This window comes from Pan paniscus, chromosome 10 (assembly GCF_029289425.2).
Source record: "Pan paniscus chromosome 10, NHGRI_mPanPan1-v2.0_pri, whole genome shotgun sequence".
Classification (NCBI taxonomy): domain Eukaryota; kingdom Metazoa; phylum Chordata; class Mammalia; order Primates; family Hominidae; genus Pan; species Pan paniscus.
Genome location: NC_073259.2, coordinates 75926867 through 75948882, shown reverse-complemented (window position 1 = coordinate 75948882; position 22016 = coordinate 75926867). Strand labels below are relative to the sequence as shown.

General features: G+C 35.5%; 1 protein-coding gene across 2 annotated transcripts in view; it reads left to right on the top strand.

The window, feature by feature from the left end:
• Positions 1–22016, top strand: part of LOC100976982 (solute carrier organic anion transporter family member 1B3) — a 100227-nt gene that overhangs the window by 45148 nt on the left and 33063 nt on the right. For both annotated transcript variants that reach the window (XM_034936197.3, XM_057299489.1), the window contains exons 5-10: positions 1044–1190; positions 1388–1486; positions 13854–14096; positions 16381–16545; positions 18056–18251; positions 19468–19633. In XM_034936197.3, coding sequence (XP_034792088.2) covers positions 1044–1190; positions 1388–1486; positions 13854–14096; positions 16381–16545; positions 18056–18251; positions 19468–19633 — 1016 coding nt within the window. The remainder of the gene's footprint in view (positions 1–1043; positions 1191–1387; positions 1487–13853; positions 14097–16380; positions 16546–18055; positions 18252–19467; positions 19634–22016) is intronic.

Below are 22016 nucleotides of genomic sequence, written 5' to 3'. Positions count from 1 at the left end.
AGAAACCCACCACCGATGTGGAGGTCTGACTTCTATAGGCGGTTTCCACAGGGCAAATGAGAGGACTTAAGTCTGCATAAATTTGTGTACATATGAGTTGTCCTAGAACAAATCTCCTAGTGTACAAATGGATTATTGTATACCAAGGGCATTTAGAAGTAGATAAGAAAAAAAAACAAATTTAGTAGGAAATTTGCAAAGAACATACACATTTAAAATAAAAAAGCAGAAAGTGGTAGAAATATGTGAATAATATAACTTTCTCTTTATAAAGATGCAAAATGTTATAGCATTTGAAGACTTTGTAACTATTATAAACACAATAATATAAGTATAATTTTAAACCCAAAATTTAATAAAAATAAATGAAGTGGAGGAAAAAAATGATTTCAAGTTTTCTGTATTGCTGGGAGAGTATAAATTTGAAAGTCTTTCTGGAGATTAATTTTCAATACATATTAAAGAACAAAAATATACTTGCCTACTTTCTTGATTAATCTTAAGGAAATCATCAGTAATGTTCACAAGGACATTTCATAATCACAGCCATGACATCCATGTTTAACAGAATAAAAAAAAAAATATTTTGTAACAACAAAAGAAGAGATTGTTTAACCAAATTAGGAAACTATTATTCAACACACTACTATGCAGTAATTAAAATTTTAATATAGAAGAACTCTTGACAACATGGGGAAATTGTGACAATGTAGTGATAATTGTATATGCACCTTAAAAATAACCTGGATTTTTAAATATGTAATGTACATAATGAATATTATGCATATTTTGTGCACTAAAAATGCAGAAGATCTAGAATAACATTTGCAATGATCTTCTGTGTGTAGTGTAATTATAGAAAATTTTTACTTGTTTTCTTTGTGCCCTTCCTTATTTTCAAACTTTGTAAAGTGAATATGAATCACTTGTAATTAGGAAAGAAACAAACAAAAAATGGAAAAATGAAGGATTTAAAGTAGTTAAATTTCTAATAGGAATGTTAAAATTAATGTTTAAAGTAAAACACTCTCTTGTCTCGATAGATTGTGTAAAGGAATCTGGGTCACACATGTGGATCTATGTCTTCATGGGGAATATGCTTCGTGGCATAGGGGAAACCCCCATAGTACCATTGGGGATTTCATACATTGATGATTTTGCAAAAGAAGGACATTCTTCCTTGTATTTAGGTAACGTACAGAATATATTAAATTTCATGATTACATTCCCTGGATCTACCCTTGAAATAATAATGTCATTATTTTTTTCTTTTACCTATTAGAAAAATATTTGCAGAAGTGTATTGTGTAATATTACTTTTAAAAGCATGTTAAATGAAAACCAAGTATTTGTGACATCTGATTAAACTGTTTTGTAATACTTACAGGTAGTTTGAATGCAATAGGAATGATTGGTCCAGTCATTGGCTTTGCACTGGGATCTCTGTTTGCTAAAATGTACGTGGATATTGGATATGTAGATCTGAGTAAGTACAATTAGAACAAGGTACCATGATAGTGTCTTTTAAGTGCAGGACACCATTCTTCCAAAGAATTAAATTCAGTCTTTCAATAGTTCTTTGTTTACTATTTTTCAAGAGTTACAAGTAGGAAATAAATCCATTAATAATCAGAATAAAAAAGAAATTTAGCTCCTATTTATACTTTGCTTTTACAACTAAGTATAAAAAGAGATTTTTAACAAATTTATTTTAGATTACTTGATCCAAAATAACCAAACGTGAAATGTCCCTTTCCCAAAACTGACTGGCCCAGTCAAGTAAATTTTATTTTTCAGTTGATGGTGACTTGGATGTTGATGTGTAGAACTCAGCTGTTGATGTTTGCTTTGCGAAAGCCTCCTTGTGGCTGCTGCATTGACTTACGGCAGGGGTGGGTTAAGAGAGGCCACAGTGCACTTTGGTTGTGGTCATTTTTCCTGGTTCTCACTGAGGGCTTGGCCTATGGGAACATTTAATGAGTGCTTATAGAACAAATGAATGAAGGAGAGGATGCATAAATAAAATTTATGACTTTTGTCTTTACTCTCAGAGCATGCTTTATTTCTCCTCTCGTAGAAGAATAAGAATCAATGTTGTAATATCTGCCTCGACTTCAGGCCCTCCTTCCTACAGATATACCTTCACCATATCCATATTTATCTTTTTTTAACCCATACTTATGAAAAAGTATTTATCTTTAGCTAATATTAGTAGATCCAACTGGGGTTTAGATTTCCTCTTTCTGCCTCTCCTCCATCTGCACCCTCTCTTTTCCTCAGCAAACACACTGAAGTCTCTCCCATCTATGTACACATACACATTTTTATATCCCCAAACAACTTTCCAATTGATTAACTGTTTCTCAATTTATCTTCAAAGCCAAGTACCTGGAAAAACATCATCTAACATAAGTGTCTCACCTTCTCACCTCCCATTTACTCCTCATCCACTATAATCTGCTTTACCACTAATATAACACAATCAACTTCTATGTAATTTACTAATTGTAATGGATATTTTTCTATAATTTATTTTAATGGATATTTCTACTACTTGTTCCATTTTTTTCTTCTTAGATTTTTTTTTTAAATAAGTACCTAAAACTCAACCTGTCAAAAGCTGGTCTCATCGTCTGATTTCCAAACCCACTTTGTTTCCTGTATTCCCTCTCTTGATGAATATCTGTACCTTAATTCAATGACTGACTGAATTACTATGCCCTGTAATCTCACGCTTCCCTTTATTTAAAATTGGAAAAACTTTTCTCTCTTTTTTATTTTTATGGTTCTCAAAGTCTCTTTCAACATGTGACTTTTCTCATGTAACCCTTACTTCATCATTTCCATTGGTCTCAAATTCGGTGCTCCTATTAATCATCAAAAGCATGCCTTTATTGTAGCCCTTCTCACAACAATCTATAAATATTTGCATACTTACCCACCATCTCTTTGAGAACATGACAGAATCGTGTCTGTGTTAGCATATAATAACTCATCAGGGTTTGTGAATAAACAAATATGATTTTCTATCTCTTGAGGACTTAAATAGATCACTCCAAAGAAACCAAAGGATTCATTCCAAGATGGAATAGCCATTATTGTAGGCCAAGAAATCATAAAGTGTTTTCTATTATAAAACTAAAGCAAGTACCTGATGATATGTTTTATATCTTCCATGTTAGACATGTGGCTTAGTGTAGCTACACATTATGTACATCATTTTTACTCATTTGCTCTACTTTAATCATTGCTTTTAGCACTGAGTACAAAGTAAGTGTTGAAGGTCTTTAGGATAGTAGTTTTGTAGCCTCTCTATTCAGAAATAAGCACACCATTTTAGAATTCATGGTGATTCAACTTCTACCCCTGACTGTTCAGACCTTATCACATCTTCTCTTATTCTGTGAGAAGCATGAAGTGAACTTATGATAAAGTATACTTTGGTAAATTTTAATTCCTACAGGATCCAAAGACATAAATGAGTAAAGAGTATCAAGGGCAGGAAATTAGGGTATGATGGTTAGAATGGGGAGAGTTGTTGCTGGTGCACTACTCTCCCCATACACACCAAAACTCATGTGCTCCCCAGCTCTGGTCTATACTTTTCATACAGAATTTTGGCACCGGCATTAATAAGGCTTTCTGATTGGTTTTCCAGAGAATCCAGGAACCAAGATTTTAATGTAGAATTTTCCAATTTTTAAGATTGTGTGTGAGCCACGGGAAGCACTAGCAGGACATATCTAGCTTGGTTATGACCTTTAGTTCCTATATATAGACCAGTGAAAGAACCAAAAACAGTCATCAAAATTACATTTCTGACAGGTGATAAATAAACACTTAGCATGGATAATGGAGTTACTGATTTAACTAGTCATTTCCTGAAGTCTGCCTGAGTTGTTGATTATGAAACAATATGATCACATAAATCAATTTTAAAACCAGATCAGTCCATACTAGCAAATAATATATTTCTAAATAGTTTTAAATCAATTCAATATTTTTTCATGTCAATGATTTTTCTTATAGATCAGAGTAATGGCATCAGTTAAGTTTGCTACAAACTTCTATGGTGTGTGTTTCTGTGTGTGTACGCTTTCTTAATCTTTATTATTTTTATTTTACTGAGATAAGAACCATTAAAATGGACTCTACCTCCCAAAAATACAATTGAACCTTGAACAGCACAGATTTGAACCGTGCAGGTCCACTTATACATAGTTTTTTTGATAAATGTATTGGAAACATTTTTCGAGATTTGTGATGACATGAAAAACCTTGCAGATAAACTAGGCAGCTTACAAATACAGAAAAAGTTAAGAGAAAATTAGTTATATTGTGAATACATAAAATATATGTAAATATTATTTTATAATTTACTACAATAAAATATGCACAAATCTATTATTAAAAGTTAAAATTTGCTAAACTTTACACAGAGAAACTCTTATAGACCTTACATGATGCCATTCCCAGTCACAGTATTAAATCATAACTGCATAAAATTAACTGTAGTGCGTACTTCACTGCTGTAAAAATTCTGTAACCATCTCCTGTTGTTATTGCAGTAAGCTCAAGTGTTGAGAGTATTTATTTAAAATGCCATGTGTCATTCATCATCTCCATATGAGTAGTTTTCATCACTCTCCAGTAAGTGATGAATCACAGTAAAAAGTGAACCCTTGTGTTTTCTGCGTATTTTTCATCCTGTTTAGTGCTGTAACATCAACCTTAAGTAACACTGTGTGAGCCATATGAAGTACCACTAGTGATGCTGGAAGTGCTCCCAGAAGCAAAGAAAAGTCATGACATTATAAGAAAAAGTTGAATTGTTTAATATGTACTGTAGAATGAGCTCTGCAGCTGGCCACTGTTTCAATATAAATGTATCCAGTACAAGGACCATTGTAAAACAAAAACAAAAACCCACACACAGAAAAATGGATCAACATGAAGCCTCACTGCAGCTACAACATTGGGCACATAAACCTGTCCTTTTAGTGCAATAGCTTTTTATATCATATTGAAAATTCAACTTTTATGTAGATGCAAGATTGCTATCAGAAAGGCATACCTGTAGACTCGAAACATGATTCAAGAAAAAGTGAAGTCATTATATGACAACTTAAAGCAAAAGGAAAGTGAATGATTTAAAGCTGGAGAACTTCATGCCACTAATGGATAATTTGAAAATTTTCTAAAGAGGTTTGCCTCAAAAAAGTGTCAATATAACAGGAGAAGCAGCTTCTGCCACTTAGGAGATAACAGAAAAGTTCTAAATGGCATAAAGAGAGTCATTGAGGAGAAAGGACATCTACCTGAGCAGGTTTTTAATCTGATGAAAGTGCCCTATTCTGGAAAAAAAAATACCACAAAGTACACTTATTAATAAGGAAGATAAGTGAGTACCAGTATTTAAGGCAGGAAGGGATAGGCTAACTAACTCTGATGTTCCGTGCAAATGCAGTGGGGTTTATGATCGGAACTGTTCTTACCTATACAACTGCTAATCCCTAAGCCTTGAAGGGGAAATAATAAAAAACAGTTGTTAGTCTTTTGGTTGTATGACAAGAAGGCCTGAACAATAACTTTTTTTCTGAAAAGTTATGACAGTTTCCTTCCATGCTTTGTTCTTGAAGACAGGAAGTACCTTGGCAGGAAGGGTTTACCTTTTAAAGTCCTTTTGATAATTGGCAATGCTCTTGGTCATCCAGAACCTCATGAGTTGAATACTGAAGGTGCTGAAGTGGTCTGCTTTACCCCAAACTCAATGTCTCTAATTCACCCTCTAGATGTGGGGTCCTAAGGACATTTAAGGCTCATTATACATGTTACCCTATAGAAAGGATTGTAAATACTGTGGAAGAGAACCCCAATAGAGAGAACATTATAAAAGTCTAAAAAGATTACACCGTTGAAGTCGCCATCATTGTTATGTAAAAAGCCACAAAAGCCTTCAAACAGGAAACAAATTTCTACTGGAGAAAACTGTCCAAATGTTGTGCATAGCTTCATGGAATTCATAACCATTCAAGAAAATTATGAAGAGATTGTGGATATGGCCAAAAAAAAAAAGGTGTGGAGTGAAGAATTTCAAGACTTGGATCTTGGAGACATTCAAGAGGTAACAGGCACATCAGAGGAATTAACAGAAGACAACTTGATGGAGATAAGTGCTTCTGAACCAATGTCAGATGATGAGGAAGAAGACATAGAAGAAGCAGTGACAGAAACAAATTGACATCAGACAGTCTGGCAGAAGTGTTCTGATTATTCAAGACTGTTTTGATGTATTTTACAACATGGAAGCTTCTGTAATGTGGGCACTGAAATGAAAGCAAACAGTGGAAGAAGGATTGGTATCATATAGAAACATTTTCAGAGAAATGATAAAGCAACAAAGTCAAATAGAAATTATGATGTATTTCTGTAAAGCCACACTGTGTGTACCTGTCTTTCCTGTAGAAATTATGATGTGTTTCTGTAAAGCCACACTGTGTGTACCTGCCTTTCGTGTCTTTCTTTCTCCCTCCTCCACTGCCTCTGCCTCTACTACCCTAGAGAAAGCAAGAACAATGCCTCCCCTTCCTCCTCCTCTACCTATTCAGTGTGAAGAGATGAGGATGAAAAGCGTTATGATGACCCACTTCCACTTAATGAATAGTAAACACATTTCCTTGTGATTTTCTAAATGTCATTTTCTCCTGCTTATTTTATAGAAAGAATACAGTTTATAATACATACAGCATGCAAAATATATGTTGACTGTTTATGCTATTGGTAAGAATTCTGGCCAACTATTAGTGCTAAAAAAGCACTTGATAAAATTCAACATCCCTTCATAATAAAAGCCCTCAAAAATCTGGGGATAGAAGGAACATACCTACCCAAATATATCTACAGATTCAAGTTAAGTTTTTGGGGAACCAAAAGTTATAGACAGATTGTCAACTGTGTGGGGGGTCAGCCACCCTAAATCCCATGTTATTCAAAGGTCAACTGTACAATACAGTATTATTAACTACAGGCACAATGTTGTACAGCAGATCTCTAGAGCTTACTCATCTTGTATAAATGAAACTTTTTATACCCATTGACTGGGAACTCCCTATTTCCCCTTTCCCACAACCACTGGAAATCACCATTCTACTTTCTGCTTTCATGAGTTTGACTCTTGTATGCCTCACATAAATGTAATCACTCAGTTGTAGGGACCAGCCCCACAGAGTCGGTGGGTCTCTCGCTGTGTGTGGAGACGAGAGAGTGTAGAAATAAAGACACAAGACAGAGATAAAAGAAAAGACAGCTGGGCCTGGGGGACCACTACCACCAATGCGCGGAGACTGGTAGTGGCCCCGAATGTCTGGCTGTGCTGTTATTTATTGGATACAAAACAAAAGGGGCAGGGTAAAGAGTGTGAGTCATCTCCAATGATAGGTAAGGTCATGTGGGTCACATGTCCACTAGACAGGGGGCCCTTCCCTGCCTGGCAGCCGAGGCAGAGAGAGAGAGGAGACAAAGAGAAAGACAACTTACACCATTATTTCTGCGTATCAGAGACTTTTAGTACCTTCACTAATTTACTACTGCTATCTAGAAGGCAGAGCCAGGTGTACAGGATGGAACATGAAGGCGGACTAGGAGCGTGACCACTGAAGCACAGCATCACAGGGAGACAGTTAGGCCTCCGGATAACTGCGGGCAAGCCTGACTAATATCAGGCCCTCCACAAGAGGTGGAGGAGCGGAGTCTTTTCTCAACTCCCCCGGGGAAAGGGTGACTCCCTTTCCCGGTCTGCTAAGTAGCGGGTGTTGTTCCTTGACACTTTTCGCTACTGCTAGACCGTGGTCCGCCTGGCAACGGGCGTCTTCCCAGACACTGGCGTCACCGCTAGACCAAGGAGCCCTTCTGGTGGCCCTGTGTGGGCATAACAGAAGGCTCGCACTCTTGTCTTTTGGTCACTTCTCACTGTGTCCCCTCAGCTCCTATCTCTGTATGGCCTGGCTTTTCCTAGGTTATGATTATAGAGCGAGGATTATTATAATATTGGAATAAAGAGTAATTGCTGCAAACTAATGATTAATGATATTCATATATAATCATATCTAAGATCTATATCTGGTATAACTATTCTTGTTTTATATTTTATTATACCGGAACAGCTCGTGTCCTTGGTCTCTTGCCTCGGCGCCTGGGTGGCTTGCTGCCCACACTCAGTATTTGTTCTTCTGTGACTGGCTTATTTCACTTAGCACAATGTTGGCAAAGTTCAACCACGTTATCACATATTGCAGGATGTCCTTTCTGTTTAAGGGTGAATAGTATTTCATTATATGTATATATCACATTTTCTTTGTTTATTCATCTCTCTGTAGATATTAGGTTGTTTTCACATTTAGACTGTTGTGAAGAGTGCTGCAATGAACATGCAAATGGAAATATCTCTGTGAGATCCTGATTTCGATTATTTTGGATATACACCTAGAAGTGAGATTGCTCCATCATATGGTAGTTCTATATTTAATTTTTTGAGGAAACTTCATACTATTTTTTTATACCAGGTGCACGATTTTGCATTCTACCAACAGTGTATAAGTGTTCAAATATCTCCACATCTATGCCAACACTTTTCTCATTCTTTATTTTTGATAATAGCCATCCTAATGGGTGTATGGTGATACGTAATTGTGCTTTTGATTTGCATTATTATCATAATAAGTGATGTTGGATATCTTTTCATATACCTGTTGTTCATTTCTATACCTTCTTTGGAGAAATTTCTATTCAGGTCTTTCACCTATTTTTAAATCAAGCAATTATATTTTTTTGCTATGGAGTTGTAGGAATTTTTTGTACACTTTAGAAATTAACACCTTATCACATATATGCTTTATGAATATTTTCTCTTATTCCATATGTTGCCTTTTCACTCTTTTGATTATTTCTTTTGCTGGGTAGAAGCTTTTTAGTTTGACCAGTTCCATTTGTCTAATTTTGCTTTTGTTGCCTGTGCTTTTGGTGGTACATGAAATTATTGTCAAGACAAATGTAATGAAATTCTTTCTCTAAGTTTTATTCTAAGAATTTTATAGTTTCTAGTTTTAAATTTTAGTCTTCAACATAGTCTGAGTTTATTTTTTCAGTATATATAAGATAAGGGTGTAACATCATTTTCTTGTATGTGAATATCCAGTTTTCTCAATACCATTTATCAGAGAAACAGTTATTTCACTATCGTGGTCCCTTGTCAAAGATCAGATGACTGTATACACACAGATTTCTCTGGGCTCTGTATTCCATTCTATTGGTCTACATATTTATCTTTATGCCAGTACTGTAATGTATTAATTACTTTAGCTTTGACATATATTTGTAATCAGGAAGTGTGAACCATCACTTTTGTTCTTTCTCAAGGTTGCTTTGGCTATTTGAGGTCATTTATGGGTTTCATATGCATTTGAATCTGTGGATATATTTGGGTAGGTATGTTCCTTCTATTCCCAGGTTTTTGAGGGCTTTTATTATGAAGGGATGTTGAATTTTATCAAGCGCTTTTTTAGCATCATTTGAAATGATCATATGATTTTTACCTTTCATTCTGTTTATATAATGTATCAGATTTATTGATTTGCATGTGTTGAACTAACTTTGGATCCCAGGATAAATCCCACTTGGTCATGATGAAGGATCATTCTAATGTATTGTTGAATTTGGTTTGTCACTATTTTGTTGAGGATATTTGCATCAATATTCATCAGAGAAATTGGCCTGTAGTTTTTTTGATGTGTGTTTCTTTGATTTTGGTATCAGGGTAATATTGGCCTCACAGAATGAGTTTGGAAATATTCCCTGCTCCTCCATTTTTTGGAATGGTTTGAATAGTATTGGCATTAATTATTTCAGTCTCTTTGTTAAATTATCTGATAGTTTCTGAATTCCTTCTCTGTGTTATCTTGAATTTCTCTGAGTTTCTTCAGAATAGCTATGTTGAATTCTCTGTTTGAAAGATTACATATGTCTGTTTCACCAGGATTGTTCCCTGGTGCCTTATTTAATTTGTTTGGTGAGGTCATGTTTTCCTGTCTCATCTTAGTGCTTATGTTATTCATCAGTGTCTGGGCATTGATGACTTAGGTATTTATTGTAGTCTTTGTTGTCTGGGTTTGTTTTTGCCCATCCTTCTTTACTAGGCTTTTTAGGTATATGAAGGGACTTTGGCCACAACCTCAATAATACTGTGGTTTTTACAGTCTTAGAGAGGTACTGCCTTGGTGGCCTTGGAAAGTATATGGAAGAATTCTCTGGATTATTAGGCAGAGACTCTTGTTCTCTTCCCCTGCTTTCTCCAAAGCAAATGTAGTCTTGCTCTTTCTGTGCTGAGCTGCCAGGAACTGGGGGTTCACTGATGCAAGCAAGCATCCTTGTGGCCCCCCAACCACTGAGACTGTCCTGGGTAAGACCTGAAGCCAGCACAACACTGGGTCTTGCCCAAGGCCCTCTTTAACTACTGTCGGGCTACCATCTATGTTAACTCAAGTTCAAGGGCTCTACAATCAGTAGTTGGCCAAGCCAGCCAGGTTTGTATCCTTCCCTTCAATGCAGTGAGTTCCTCTAGGCCTCAGGCTGGCCTACAGATGCTGTCTGAGAGCCAAGGATTGGAGCAAAAAACCTTAGCAATTTACATGTAATAGATACTCTATTTTACTGTGGCTATGCTGGCACCCAAACCACAGCACAAAGTTCTTCTTGCTCTTCTCTCCCCTTGCCACAGGCAGAGGAGCCTCTCCCTGTGTCCACCACCACCACAGGCCCAAGGAAGATTCTGCCAGGCCACCACCCATGTTCAATTAAAGCTCTAGGGCTCTTCAGTAAGTTTATTATGAATGCCGCCAGGTCTCAGAGACTCATCCTTCAGGGCAGTGGGTCTCTTAGTCCAGGACTAGGCTATTGGACAGCATTTCTAGACTTGCCTCTGGCCCAGGGCAGGTCTAGAAATGCTTTCTAAGAGCTTAGTCCTGGACTCAGGGACCCCAAAAGCCTTCTTGTTGCTCTGTTCTACTGTAGCTGAGCTGCTACCTAAGGTGCAAGACAAAGTCGCCTTTATTCTTTCACCACTTCTCTTAAACAGAAGGAGTCTTTCACCGTAACCACCACGGCTGGGATTGTGCTTGGTCACACCTGAAGTCAGCAAATCTCAGAGCCCAAGGCCCGCAGTGCATTACTTTGGTACCACTGCTGGTTATTTAGGGCCTGAGGGCTCTTTAGTCAACTGATGATAAATGCTGCCAGGAGTGGGTCCTTCCCTTCAAGGCAGTGGATTCCTTTCTGGCCCAGGTTGTGCCTAGAAATGTTGTCCATGAGTTAGGGCCTCAAAACTCTGCCTGGTGCCCTATTTTACTGTGGCTGAGCTGGTATTAGAAAAAATATTTTGCAATCTATGCCTTAGAAAAAAAAGAATCACCTCTCCAACTCTTCATGGACTGGCCTTATTGTAGGAAAAAACCTTCATCAATCAGCCCAGCCATATCTTCTTGGGCCTCTCAAATTTTCATGGTCGTCCAAACATCTTTGTCTTAGGATCCCCCAGGCATCTAGAGTATGCAGGGTCTTATCAGCACCTTTACACATTTGAGACAGAAGACAGTCCTTAGTCAACTCTTAGGAAAGTTTGAATATTTGGCATGCTGTCCAACTCTTTCCCTTCCCATGGAGAATTTGGAAGCTGAGATTTCTTACCTCATCACTCTGCTTAAATCTAGGGGCAGGAAGAACTTGGCAAGTGCCCATGTGCTAGTTTAAATCATCATTTTTGTGTTCTTTATAGCACCCAGGGGCCAAGTGTATGCCTAACCTAAAGACAAGGAAGACAAAATACCTTTCCTTGATAGAACTCAGAAAAGATGAAATGTTATATATGTGGTCCAAATCTTTGTTTCCCCATGGAGGAGCTAAGAGCTGAGATGTTGTTGTTGTTTTTGTTTTTGTTTGTTTTTGCCTGCTCACTCTGCACTAACCTAGGGGGCAGGATCTGTGATAAATGTCCACATACTGGCTCATCTTTATTCTCTATAGTTCCCACGTGTCTGGCATATGCTGGGTCCTGTCAGTACTTCGAGACAGATGAGATAGAAGCTAATCTATTGGGTAGCACTTGGAAAGGTTGAAATGTTGAATGTGCAGTCCAGCCCTTTCTCTCCCCAAGGATAACTGGGAGCATTTTTAAAAAATTTTATTTTACTTAAGTTCCAGGATACATGTGCAGAATGTACAGATTTGTTACATAGGTAAACATGTGCAATGGTGGTTTGCTGCACCTATCAACCCATCACCTAGGTATTAAGTCCCACATGCATTAGCTATTTGTCCTGATGCTCTCCCTCCTTCTGCCCCCATGACAGGCCCCAGTGTGTATTGTTCCCCGCTTTGTGTTTAAGTCTTCTCAGTGTTCGGCTCCTACTTGTGAGAACATGCAGTGTTTGATTTTCTGTTCCTGTGTTAGTTTGCTGAGGATAATGGCTTTCAGCTTCATACATGTCCCTGCAAAGGACATTATCTCCTTCCTTTTTATGGCTGCATAGTATTTCATGGTGTATATGTACCACATTTTCTTTATACAGTCTATCATTGATGGGTATTTGGGTTGGTTCCATGATTTTGCTATTGTGAATAATGCTGCAATAAACATACATGTGCATGTATCTTTATAATAGAATGATTTATATTCCTTTGGGTATATACCCAGTAAAGGGATTGCTGGATCAAATGGCATTTCTCGTTCTAGATCCTTGAGGAATTGCCACATTTTTTGTTTTTTTCTTTTTCTCTCACACATTCGCTCTGTGTTAAGCCAGAGGGAAGAGCTGTGTCAAGTGTTCACATGCCAGTTTAAACTGCTAGTTTTTCCCAATTGTATGGTATAATACTGAGGAGGAGAATGGCAAGAGGATGTCTCCAATTATCTTACTGGTTTTTATATATCTGGTTTTGTACTTTCCTGATGTATAGCAATCTCTCAGTTAGCTTCTGTATTTCTCACAAATGAAATTGTTCTGAATATTACTGTTGAATCAGTATGTTCATGGAGAAAAAGGTATCTGTGCTTCCTATTCTGGTATCTTGCTGATATCTCATGGATGCATTCCTATTACTTAAACTGTATATTTTCTACCTACTAAAATAACTCATTGACATTTGAGATATAGCATTTACACATTACTCTTATACATACTTTAAGGGAAATATAGTTGAAATAAAATGGTTACATGATTTCTCACATTTAGAGTCCAATATTTCTGGGTTACTCTTAAACTCAGATTTTCATTTTGCATAGTTTTTCATCCTCTGTGCTGTCTGGAGAGTTGCAAATGCAGGTTCCTGGGTAGTTAGGGTGCTGTGGATGGAAGCTCCTTTATTGTCTCTAAGTATTTTTTGCCAGCTGCTTAAATTTTATTTCTGATGCTTTCTTGACCTCATTAGATGATTCCAACATTTTCAGACAACAGTGAGGATTCATATTTCTTCCATGAATAGTTATTAAATGGTCTGAGGAGTTAAATGTCCAATGATGACAGCTGTCCAGTCATGAAATCTGAAAAGCCACCAAGTGCACACAAGATCAGGCAATGCGAACAGTGTCATGACTGACTCCTGGACAATAGCAATTGCAAGATGTCATCAACCTAGTTTCAGAGATAACAAAATATGAAAAGAAGAAAATAGTGTTTTAGAATTGAAAGTAAACATTTGGTTTACTTTCTTCGTCTATGGAGGACTGCAATCATTATCATTATTTCCCAGAACCTACTGTATTTCAAAACGATTTTTGACTGGCTTCTTTTAACTGTTTCTCCTAGGCACTATCAGAATAACTCCTAAGGACTCTCGTTGGGTTGGAGCTTGGTGGCTTGGTTTCCTTGTGTCTGGACTATTTTCCATTATTTCTTCCATACCATTTTTTTTCTTGCCGCAAAATCCAAATAAACCACAAAAAGAAAGAAAAAATTCACTATCATTGCATGTGCTGAAAACAAATGATGATAGAAATCAAACAGCTAATTTGACCAATGAAGGAAAAAATGTTACAAAAAATGTGACTGGTAAGTATTTAACATTCATTGTCAACTTGGAATTGTTAATCTCAATGAAACGGAGAAGTGAGTAAAAAAAAATAAAGCATACTCAAATCATCTAGAGTTAGCTTTCTTCTCTGCTAAATTTAGCTGAATTATTTTTTCTAAAACTCCTGTTAAAATTAACAAATATATCTTGAGTACATAAAAAGGGGAAGAGGATTAGGTTTCTGCTCTTTAGAAGAGAGAAACCAATCAAAGGCTACAAACATCTGTTGCTTATAAGCCAAAGAGTATATATTCATTTTAATATAATATAGTATAAACTGTGAGGGTTTAAAGGATTATAATTTTTCATTCATTTATTTATTTAACAAATGATACCAGCCATCATACTATTCCCTGGCAATAGAACATTGCCTTTATTTTTTGAGAACCTAGTGGATTATATTAAGTATATAGATCACTGTAATAAAGTATCTTAAGTACTATGGTAGGTTATATTTAACTATTCTCAGGTGTAGAGATGAAATAAGGGGAAGGAAGTCAGGAGAGGAGTCTGTCTAGGTAATTAGAGTAAGATTATTTTTCTTGGTAATTAAAATTACATCTTATTAAATTAATTTTTATATATGAATTAAAATTATATATATATACATATATAATCTTACCTAAGCATTCAAAAATGAAGTGAAAAGCAACATCAGTAATTAAGATATTTGGAGTCAATAATGTGAATTAGGATTCTTTACCACTTGATAGTGGTGCCTCTTTCGAATATAAGCCATATGGGCTAATGGAGTACCATTGAGAAGCAGTAATCAAGAGAATGATCTGGCAGCTGTCAGAGCAAGATATATCAAATGGTAAGGTATTGACAGCAGTTTTCAGATTAGGGAGAAATGGTGAAGTAGTAAAACCTGAAGCAGTGCAACCAACACTTAAACCCTTGGCACTTTTTAAAGTTTTCATTGAAGTAAACTTAAAAACTTTCCAAAGTAACCCATGTTCTTTCTCTCATCAGTTCCTTCACTTACCTTTTTTGTTGTTGTTGTTATTTTCTCCTCTCCACCACACTAACCCAAGAGCAATGGGATGGATGCTGGAGACTTGTATATTCACTCGTGAGAGTGGATTGCTCAATTTCAGCTGCATTGGTAGCTTGAAATTGTCCATGGTAGGAGAATTTACCATCATGTATTACCATGGAAATTGAAAAATATCACAAATCAAGTTTGTTTCCCAGTGAATCTGTTATTAAACATTTACCAGCACATCATTGATAAGTTTTTGTAGTTTAACATGCATACTAAAAACAGCGTATCAAGGATTTTTTATTTTGTCTATGCTATGTTTCTACTTTAATCAAATCCATAACAATTGATGAATTTTTTTTTTTTGAGACAGTCTCGCTCTGTCACCCAGGCTGGAGTGCAGTGGTGCAATCTTGACTCACTGCAACCTCCACCTCCCAGGTTCAAGCAATTCTCCTGCCTCACCCTCCCGAGTAGCTGGGACTACAGGCACACACTGCCATGCCCGGCTAATTTTTTGTATTTTTGTAGAGACGGGGTTTCACCGTGTTGGCCAGGCTGGTCTGGAACTCCTGAGCTGAGACAATCCACCTGCCTTGGCCTCCCAAAGTGCTGGGATTACAGGCGTGAGCCACCATGCCCAGCCAATTAATGGATTTTCTAAACCTATAAGGACCAGGGTTGACTGTGAGCCCAAAAAGAATAAAGAAGATAATAAGGTGCAAAAAAAGGGGCAACTGTAAACATTTTCTATATTATGAACTGTTTTTTTAAGGGTAGTGACGTGAATAGTAAAGCGAATTTTAATTAGGTGCTCATTAGGAATGGTTAAAATACTAAGTACCTATAGTCAGAAAAAAAATTAGATTTATCCCATATATTCTTGAGTAGAACTAAGACTAATTGATTAGAAAGCGAAGAAAATTCCAGTTCATTACAAAGACAACATGTAAACAATGAGAACTGTTCAAAAGTTGAGCAAATTGCTCTCAAGTAGCGTAATGTCACTTGAATTGTTTATTGATCCATTTTTTAATGGATCAACATTGTAGTGAGTTATGATTGTATAGAAGTTCAGTTTAGATGACATCTGAGTTCCTATTTACCTCAAAAATTTAACAATTTGGTTAATTCACATGTTCCATTTATTTTGAGCAAAGGTCGCGACTCTCTTAGAAAGCCTCACAAATCATTTGTCTTATATAACTTATATTTACAAAATTCAGATATTAATATATATTTTATTATTGAAATATGTTATTTTTATAACTCTATAGGTTTTTTCCAGTCTTTGAAAAGCATCCTTACCAATCCCCTGTATGTTATATTTCTGCTTTTGACATTGTTACAAGTAAGCAGCTTTATTGGTTCTTTTACTTACGTCTTTAAATATATGGAGCAACAGTATGGTCAGTCTGCATCTCATGCTAACTTTTTGTTGGGTAAGACATATTTTTTACCTGTTTGCTTGATAAATGAAACACTGCTGAGTACTTGTGTTCCAAGTCACATTTTATTATGAAGGTGATTTTATATTTTACTAAATGTAATCTTATTATGTCTCAAACTTTACAAAATTTCTCCATCTTGTGATATCATCGTTGTTCTGCATTTGAAGTTGCATCTCATGTTAGGTGAATTTAATTCTATAGGTGAAATTCACCTAATTCTATAGGTGAAATTCTAAAGAAAAAAAATTGCTTGTGAATAAAACATTTAGACGTGGTATCTGCATAATTGGATCTTATAGTATAGTACTGAGATCCTGAGACAAACCCTTTTATAATATAACCATTATAATCCTATAATTCATGGACTGAAATAAGGCCTCAGCTACTTACAAAAGACATAATATTAATATTTTCAGAAGGAGAATCAATTTAAATACATTACAAAATATGCATGATTCAAAACAAATGTCATATTTTAGAGAGGTTTATTTTGCTACAATACCTATTTTCAAAGTCATATTGAGACCTTCTCATTAAGGAAAGGTTATCTTATATCCCTTTTCCCACAACTCCAGTATTGTAGAAAACTTGTAGAAATTTGATAAGTATTTGATGAGTTAAACAGTGTATCAAATGGTATGTATCTAGGTCATATGTACATAGGAAAGTAATAATTAGAAAATGAATGTACTGAAGCATTGGAACAGGCTTCTGGATGATCTCCCTGTTGAACTGACAGATTTAAACTTAAAAGATTCAGTTTTGACTCCCAATAACCTGGCTTGAATTTTTTGTTAGAGGAATCTTCACCTTTAATAACACTTACGGGACTGTGAAATGGAAAAAATGTAACAGGGATCAGTCATTTTTAATCCTGTATGTAGACATTTTTATCATATCATGGTAGATATGTCTTTTATGAATAATAAAGAGATATTAATTCAAGAATTTAATTCTAAAGCTTTGGGCAAAATTGGAGTGAGTTATTGAGGACTGAAACTCTGTTTTGAGAAATGTATAAAGGATTTTTTAGATGATAGGATAGAAATCTCAGAGAAAGAAAGATTTTGTTTTTGTTGTTGATTGCCAGAAAAAAAGAAAGCTCCTCATAGAAATAACCTTTTTAGACACATAAACATTCTTAGCCACTGCCTTTTCCTTGTGAGGAAGCCAAGCCCTCATAATTGGCCAAAATAAATTATTTTTGTCTCTCATGTGTGTATACTTGTCCCTTACCTCCACCCTAGTGTGCCACCCTTCTCTCTCTTTTTTTTTTTTTTTTTTTTTTTTTGAGATGGAGTCTCGCTCTGTTGCCCAGGCTGGAGTGCAGTGGCGCGATCTCGGCTCACTGCAAGCTCCGCCTCCCAGGTTCACCACCCTTCTCTTAAAAGAAATAAGAATGGGTGAATTTGGTTGATATACACTGTGTTTTATATATAAAGACATATCAGAAAAACCATATTCGTATAGTTATAGCTTTTTTCTCTTCTTTTATTTCTAGGAATCATAACCATTCCTACGGTTGCAACTGGAATGTTTTTAGGAGGATTTATCATTAAAAAATTCAAATTGCCTTTAGTTGGAATTGCCAAATTTTCATTTCTTACTTCGATGATATCCTTCTTGTTTCAACTTCTATATTTCCCTCTAATCTGTGAAAGCAAATCAGTTGCCGGCCTAACCTTGACCTATGATGGGTTTGTATATATTGCTATATAAATTGTGTAATATGTTAACCATCAAATTAAAAGATTATGTGCAAGTAAAATAAGGTAGAAAACAATTGTAATTAAACTTTATTTTAATTGAGAGAAATTTCAATTTTCAAATTCTTAAAATGTCCATTTCCTAAGACAATAAAAATTTGTTTTATTCCTTCCTTAAGGAAAAGCAACATCGGTTGAAATAATAATACCTATAATTTCTGGGTAATTAAAATGAGTGGTAGACGCTTTTACCCCAATTTTATAGATGGGAAAGTGAGATTTAGAGAAACACACACATTATATGGCTAGCAATGTTAAGATTAAGACACAAATTTGAGCTATTAGAGGTATCAGATGTCATTAAATAAAATTATTCATAATGTATTTTCTAAATTATCAATCTCCTTATTTTTAATTTAAATTCTATACTAATTTGAAGATATTTTATAAATCCTTAATAATTATCATATCTTTACAAAACAAAATCTTTAAGCTTAAACATTATACAAATAACATTTTATAATTTTAGTCATAATATAAAATTATATCTTATGATTTATAATTATATTATAAAGTAAATCAGTATAAACAATATTATAGTTTTATTCAGAAAATATGCAGAGATTTTTTATCCTTTTTCAACTAATTCTATTATTCTTGATTTTTTATTCCTCAGAGGTTCGGTTTTAACTGCTTTGAAATCTTTTTTTTTATGTAGTTAAAATATAGATTGTAAAATTCAACAATGTTAACTAACATGCATAGATTCAGAGGATTTTAAAGTGAGCTTAGAGGAACCTCAATCTAATGCCATTACCTCCCTGAAGAGAAACTGAATCTCAGAAAAATGAAGTTACTTATATAATGTAAAGTTTCATTGATAGAATGATAAAGACCTCTTGTCTAAGTCTTATCTAACCTCTTTTATTTCTTTTTTAAGTTTTACTTTTTCTAGGTCATAAGTCATGTCTTGGTAAAGAAGGAGAGTTAAAAGTCAATAAGCATTACAAAAATTGCCATTTTGACATCAGCAAATCAAATTTCTCTATCTAATTAAAGGAAAACCCTTTCTCTTATTTCTCTTCTCTTTTCCTCTTCTCTTCCTCCTCCTCTATTTCCCCTCTCCTTATCCCCTTGTCTCCCTCTTCTGCTCTTTCTCTACTTCCTCTTTCTCTTTTTTTGATATATTTCTATCATATATTTTCAGAAATAATTCAGTGGCATCTCATGTAGATGTACCACTTTCTTATTGCAACTCAGAGTGCAATTGTGATGAAAGTCAGTGGGAACCAGTCTGTGGGAACAATGGAATAACTTACCTGTCACCTTGTCTAGCAGGATGCAAATCCTCAAGTGGTATTAAAAAGCATACAGTGAGTATTAGTTTTCACTTTTTCTCCTCTCCTTAATCAAAATCACAGATTTGATTTAATAATTACTTATCAAATCTTCCTATAACTAAGGTCTCCAATAAAAAGATAAAACAAAAAGATTCCAGTATTATCTGTCCTCGTGATAGCTGTGAAGTATAAACAAAGCTTCATATAAAACTCTGCTTAGGACACAATCAGACTTCTCTGTTACTTGAATTCTAATTAGAGATTACTCACTTTTTTTCTTGAGATTTTAAGAATATGACCTGTTAGAATTTGAATGCATTTAGGGTCTCTAAGAAGCATCTCATTTGACTAAAGCACATGATTTTTATTATTTGGAATTACTTTACCCTTTGGAAGTTAGGGGAAAGTTCAGAGTTAGCCTGTTGTCAGCACTACCTGCTTTACGAGAACAATAATCTATTTGCATTTTAATATATACATACTGATAAGTTTAGCTAGGGACTCACTGTGGCCTTGGACTTTCCAAGAAATGAGTCAAGTCTTCATGTTCACTTGAATTCCCTATTCTTGATTTCCTATTTTGATGTTCCCAAAGCTGGCACTTCTTTTACTCAGTATAATTTAGTATCCTACTCAATGATTGCCAACATATCCATTGGAAATTCCATTTCTTTCTTAACTCAAAGGCTTTTTTTTTCCGTGTGACACATATCCTGTTTTTCCCAATATCCTGGGTAACTCCCAATGATTGGAAATTAGGTATGCTGTTCCCCATACCTACAATCAATTCAACATCTCACAAGTTGCATAACTATTTTTCAGGCCCTTTCCCTATTACCAACATTAGCAATATAGTCAGCTGCGATTATGACTCTCTACCACACTCTTCCATGCTTCAATTCTAAACATTTTCTATCTTTCCCTTGCCCAATATCCTACCAATGTATTATTAAATGGCATGGAGAAATTTGAAGAATAAAACATCCTAGTTTCCTTGAAGATAGGCTACAACTTTAGTAAACTTGCACATTTGTGGCCCAAAGACTATACTTAAAAGCCCACATCTTATATTCATCGGCTATAGTATCTTTCAGTAAGAGTACCCCATTTAATCCCTGGTCCCGTGTTGTCCAGTAGTGAAGACCTGAAAGAGAGGTGACATTAGTATCCTAAAGAGAGCTCTGTCTTCACGGAGACATCATCTTAATATTGGCAATGGCTATGCCATGTGGGGGCTACTGCAAAGTTCCTTTACTAAATCCTCAGTAAAATTGTTAAAATAATGCTCTCTGTATCAAAGTTGGGTTTCATTGGCCAATGTGCTTGCTCCATAAAAGATTCCTCCATATTATTCCTATTAAAAAAAATAAAAGGAAAAAAGGAATCTCTCTTGAACCATACGAGTATGGATTTAAATTCTTTTTTTTTTGTTTTGAGATGGAGTCTCGCCCTGTCACCCAGGCTGGAGTGCAATGGCATGGTCTCGGCTCACTGCAACCTCCACCTCCTGGGTTCAAGCAATTCTCCTGCCTCAGCCTCTCAAGTAGCTGGGATTACAGGTTCACACCACCACACCCGGCTAATTTTTTCTTAAATCTTTAGTAGAGACGGGGTTTCACCATGTTGACCAGGCTGGTCGCAAACTCGTGACCTCATGATACGCCTGCCTCATCCTCCCAAAGTGCTGGGATTACAGGTGCGAGTGACCACGCCTGGCCAATTCTTTTACAAGTTCTCCTTCAGTAAATAGTCTTTAGCAGTAGTAGGTTCAAGATGAACTTAAATCTTTAGCCTAGAATCAGAGCAGAATTTATTAAAGCCACCTGACCACATACACTGCCTGCCTGATCTCTAAAATTACTTTTTCCTAATATTCCTCTTCTATATTCTAACCATTAGCCAGCACATTCTTTTGTGTTAAACCTTTCTGGTAATAATATACTATATCTTGTCACCTGTCATTATGGTCTTGAATGTGCTTTTGCCTGCTTAAATAGAATTCTGGCACCTCTGCCTGGCTCTATTTCCTCTGCACTCTGTCCCATTTTCATGAGTGGCTAGATTTTGTCCCTTTTCAAACTATATTTTCTGGATTCTTTTGGTAGTTCTTTCCCAGAGTAAGTCCCTAATACTTAGAACCTGCCAAAGAGAGTAAGAATGTGTATTTTGGAAAGAAAATGTGGGTGGAAGAGAAATATTTTAAATAATGTATATTAATGAAAAAATTATATACAGAATTTCATATACTAATTTCTTAAACTCCTAAATTCAGGGAGCTATTTTGCCTTCACTATTAAGCAACTATATTTTTATAACATTTTTTAAACTGTAAATATTTTAGTTTGAGACTTCTTTAAATATAATGGAATGTATTCATAGCCCTGTTGTATTTGGCAAATGTATTTGTTAATATTTC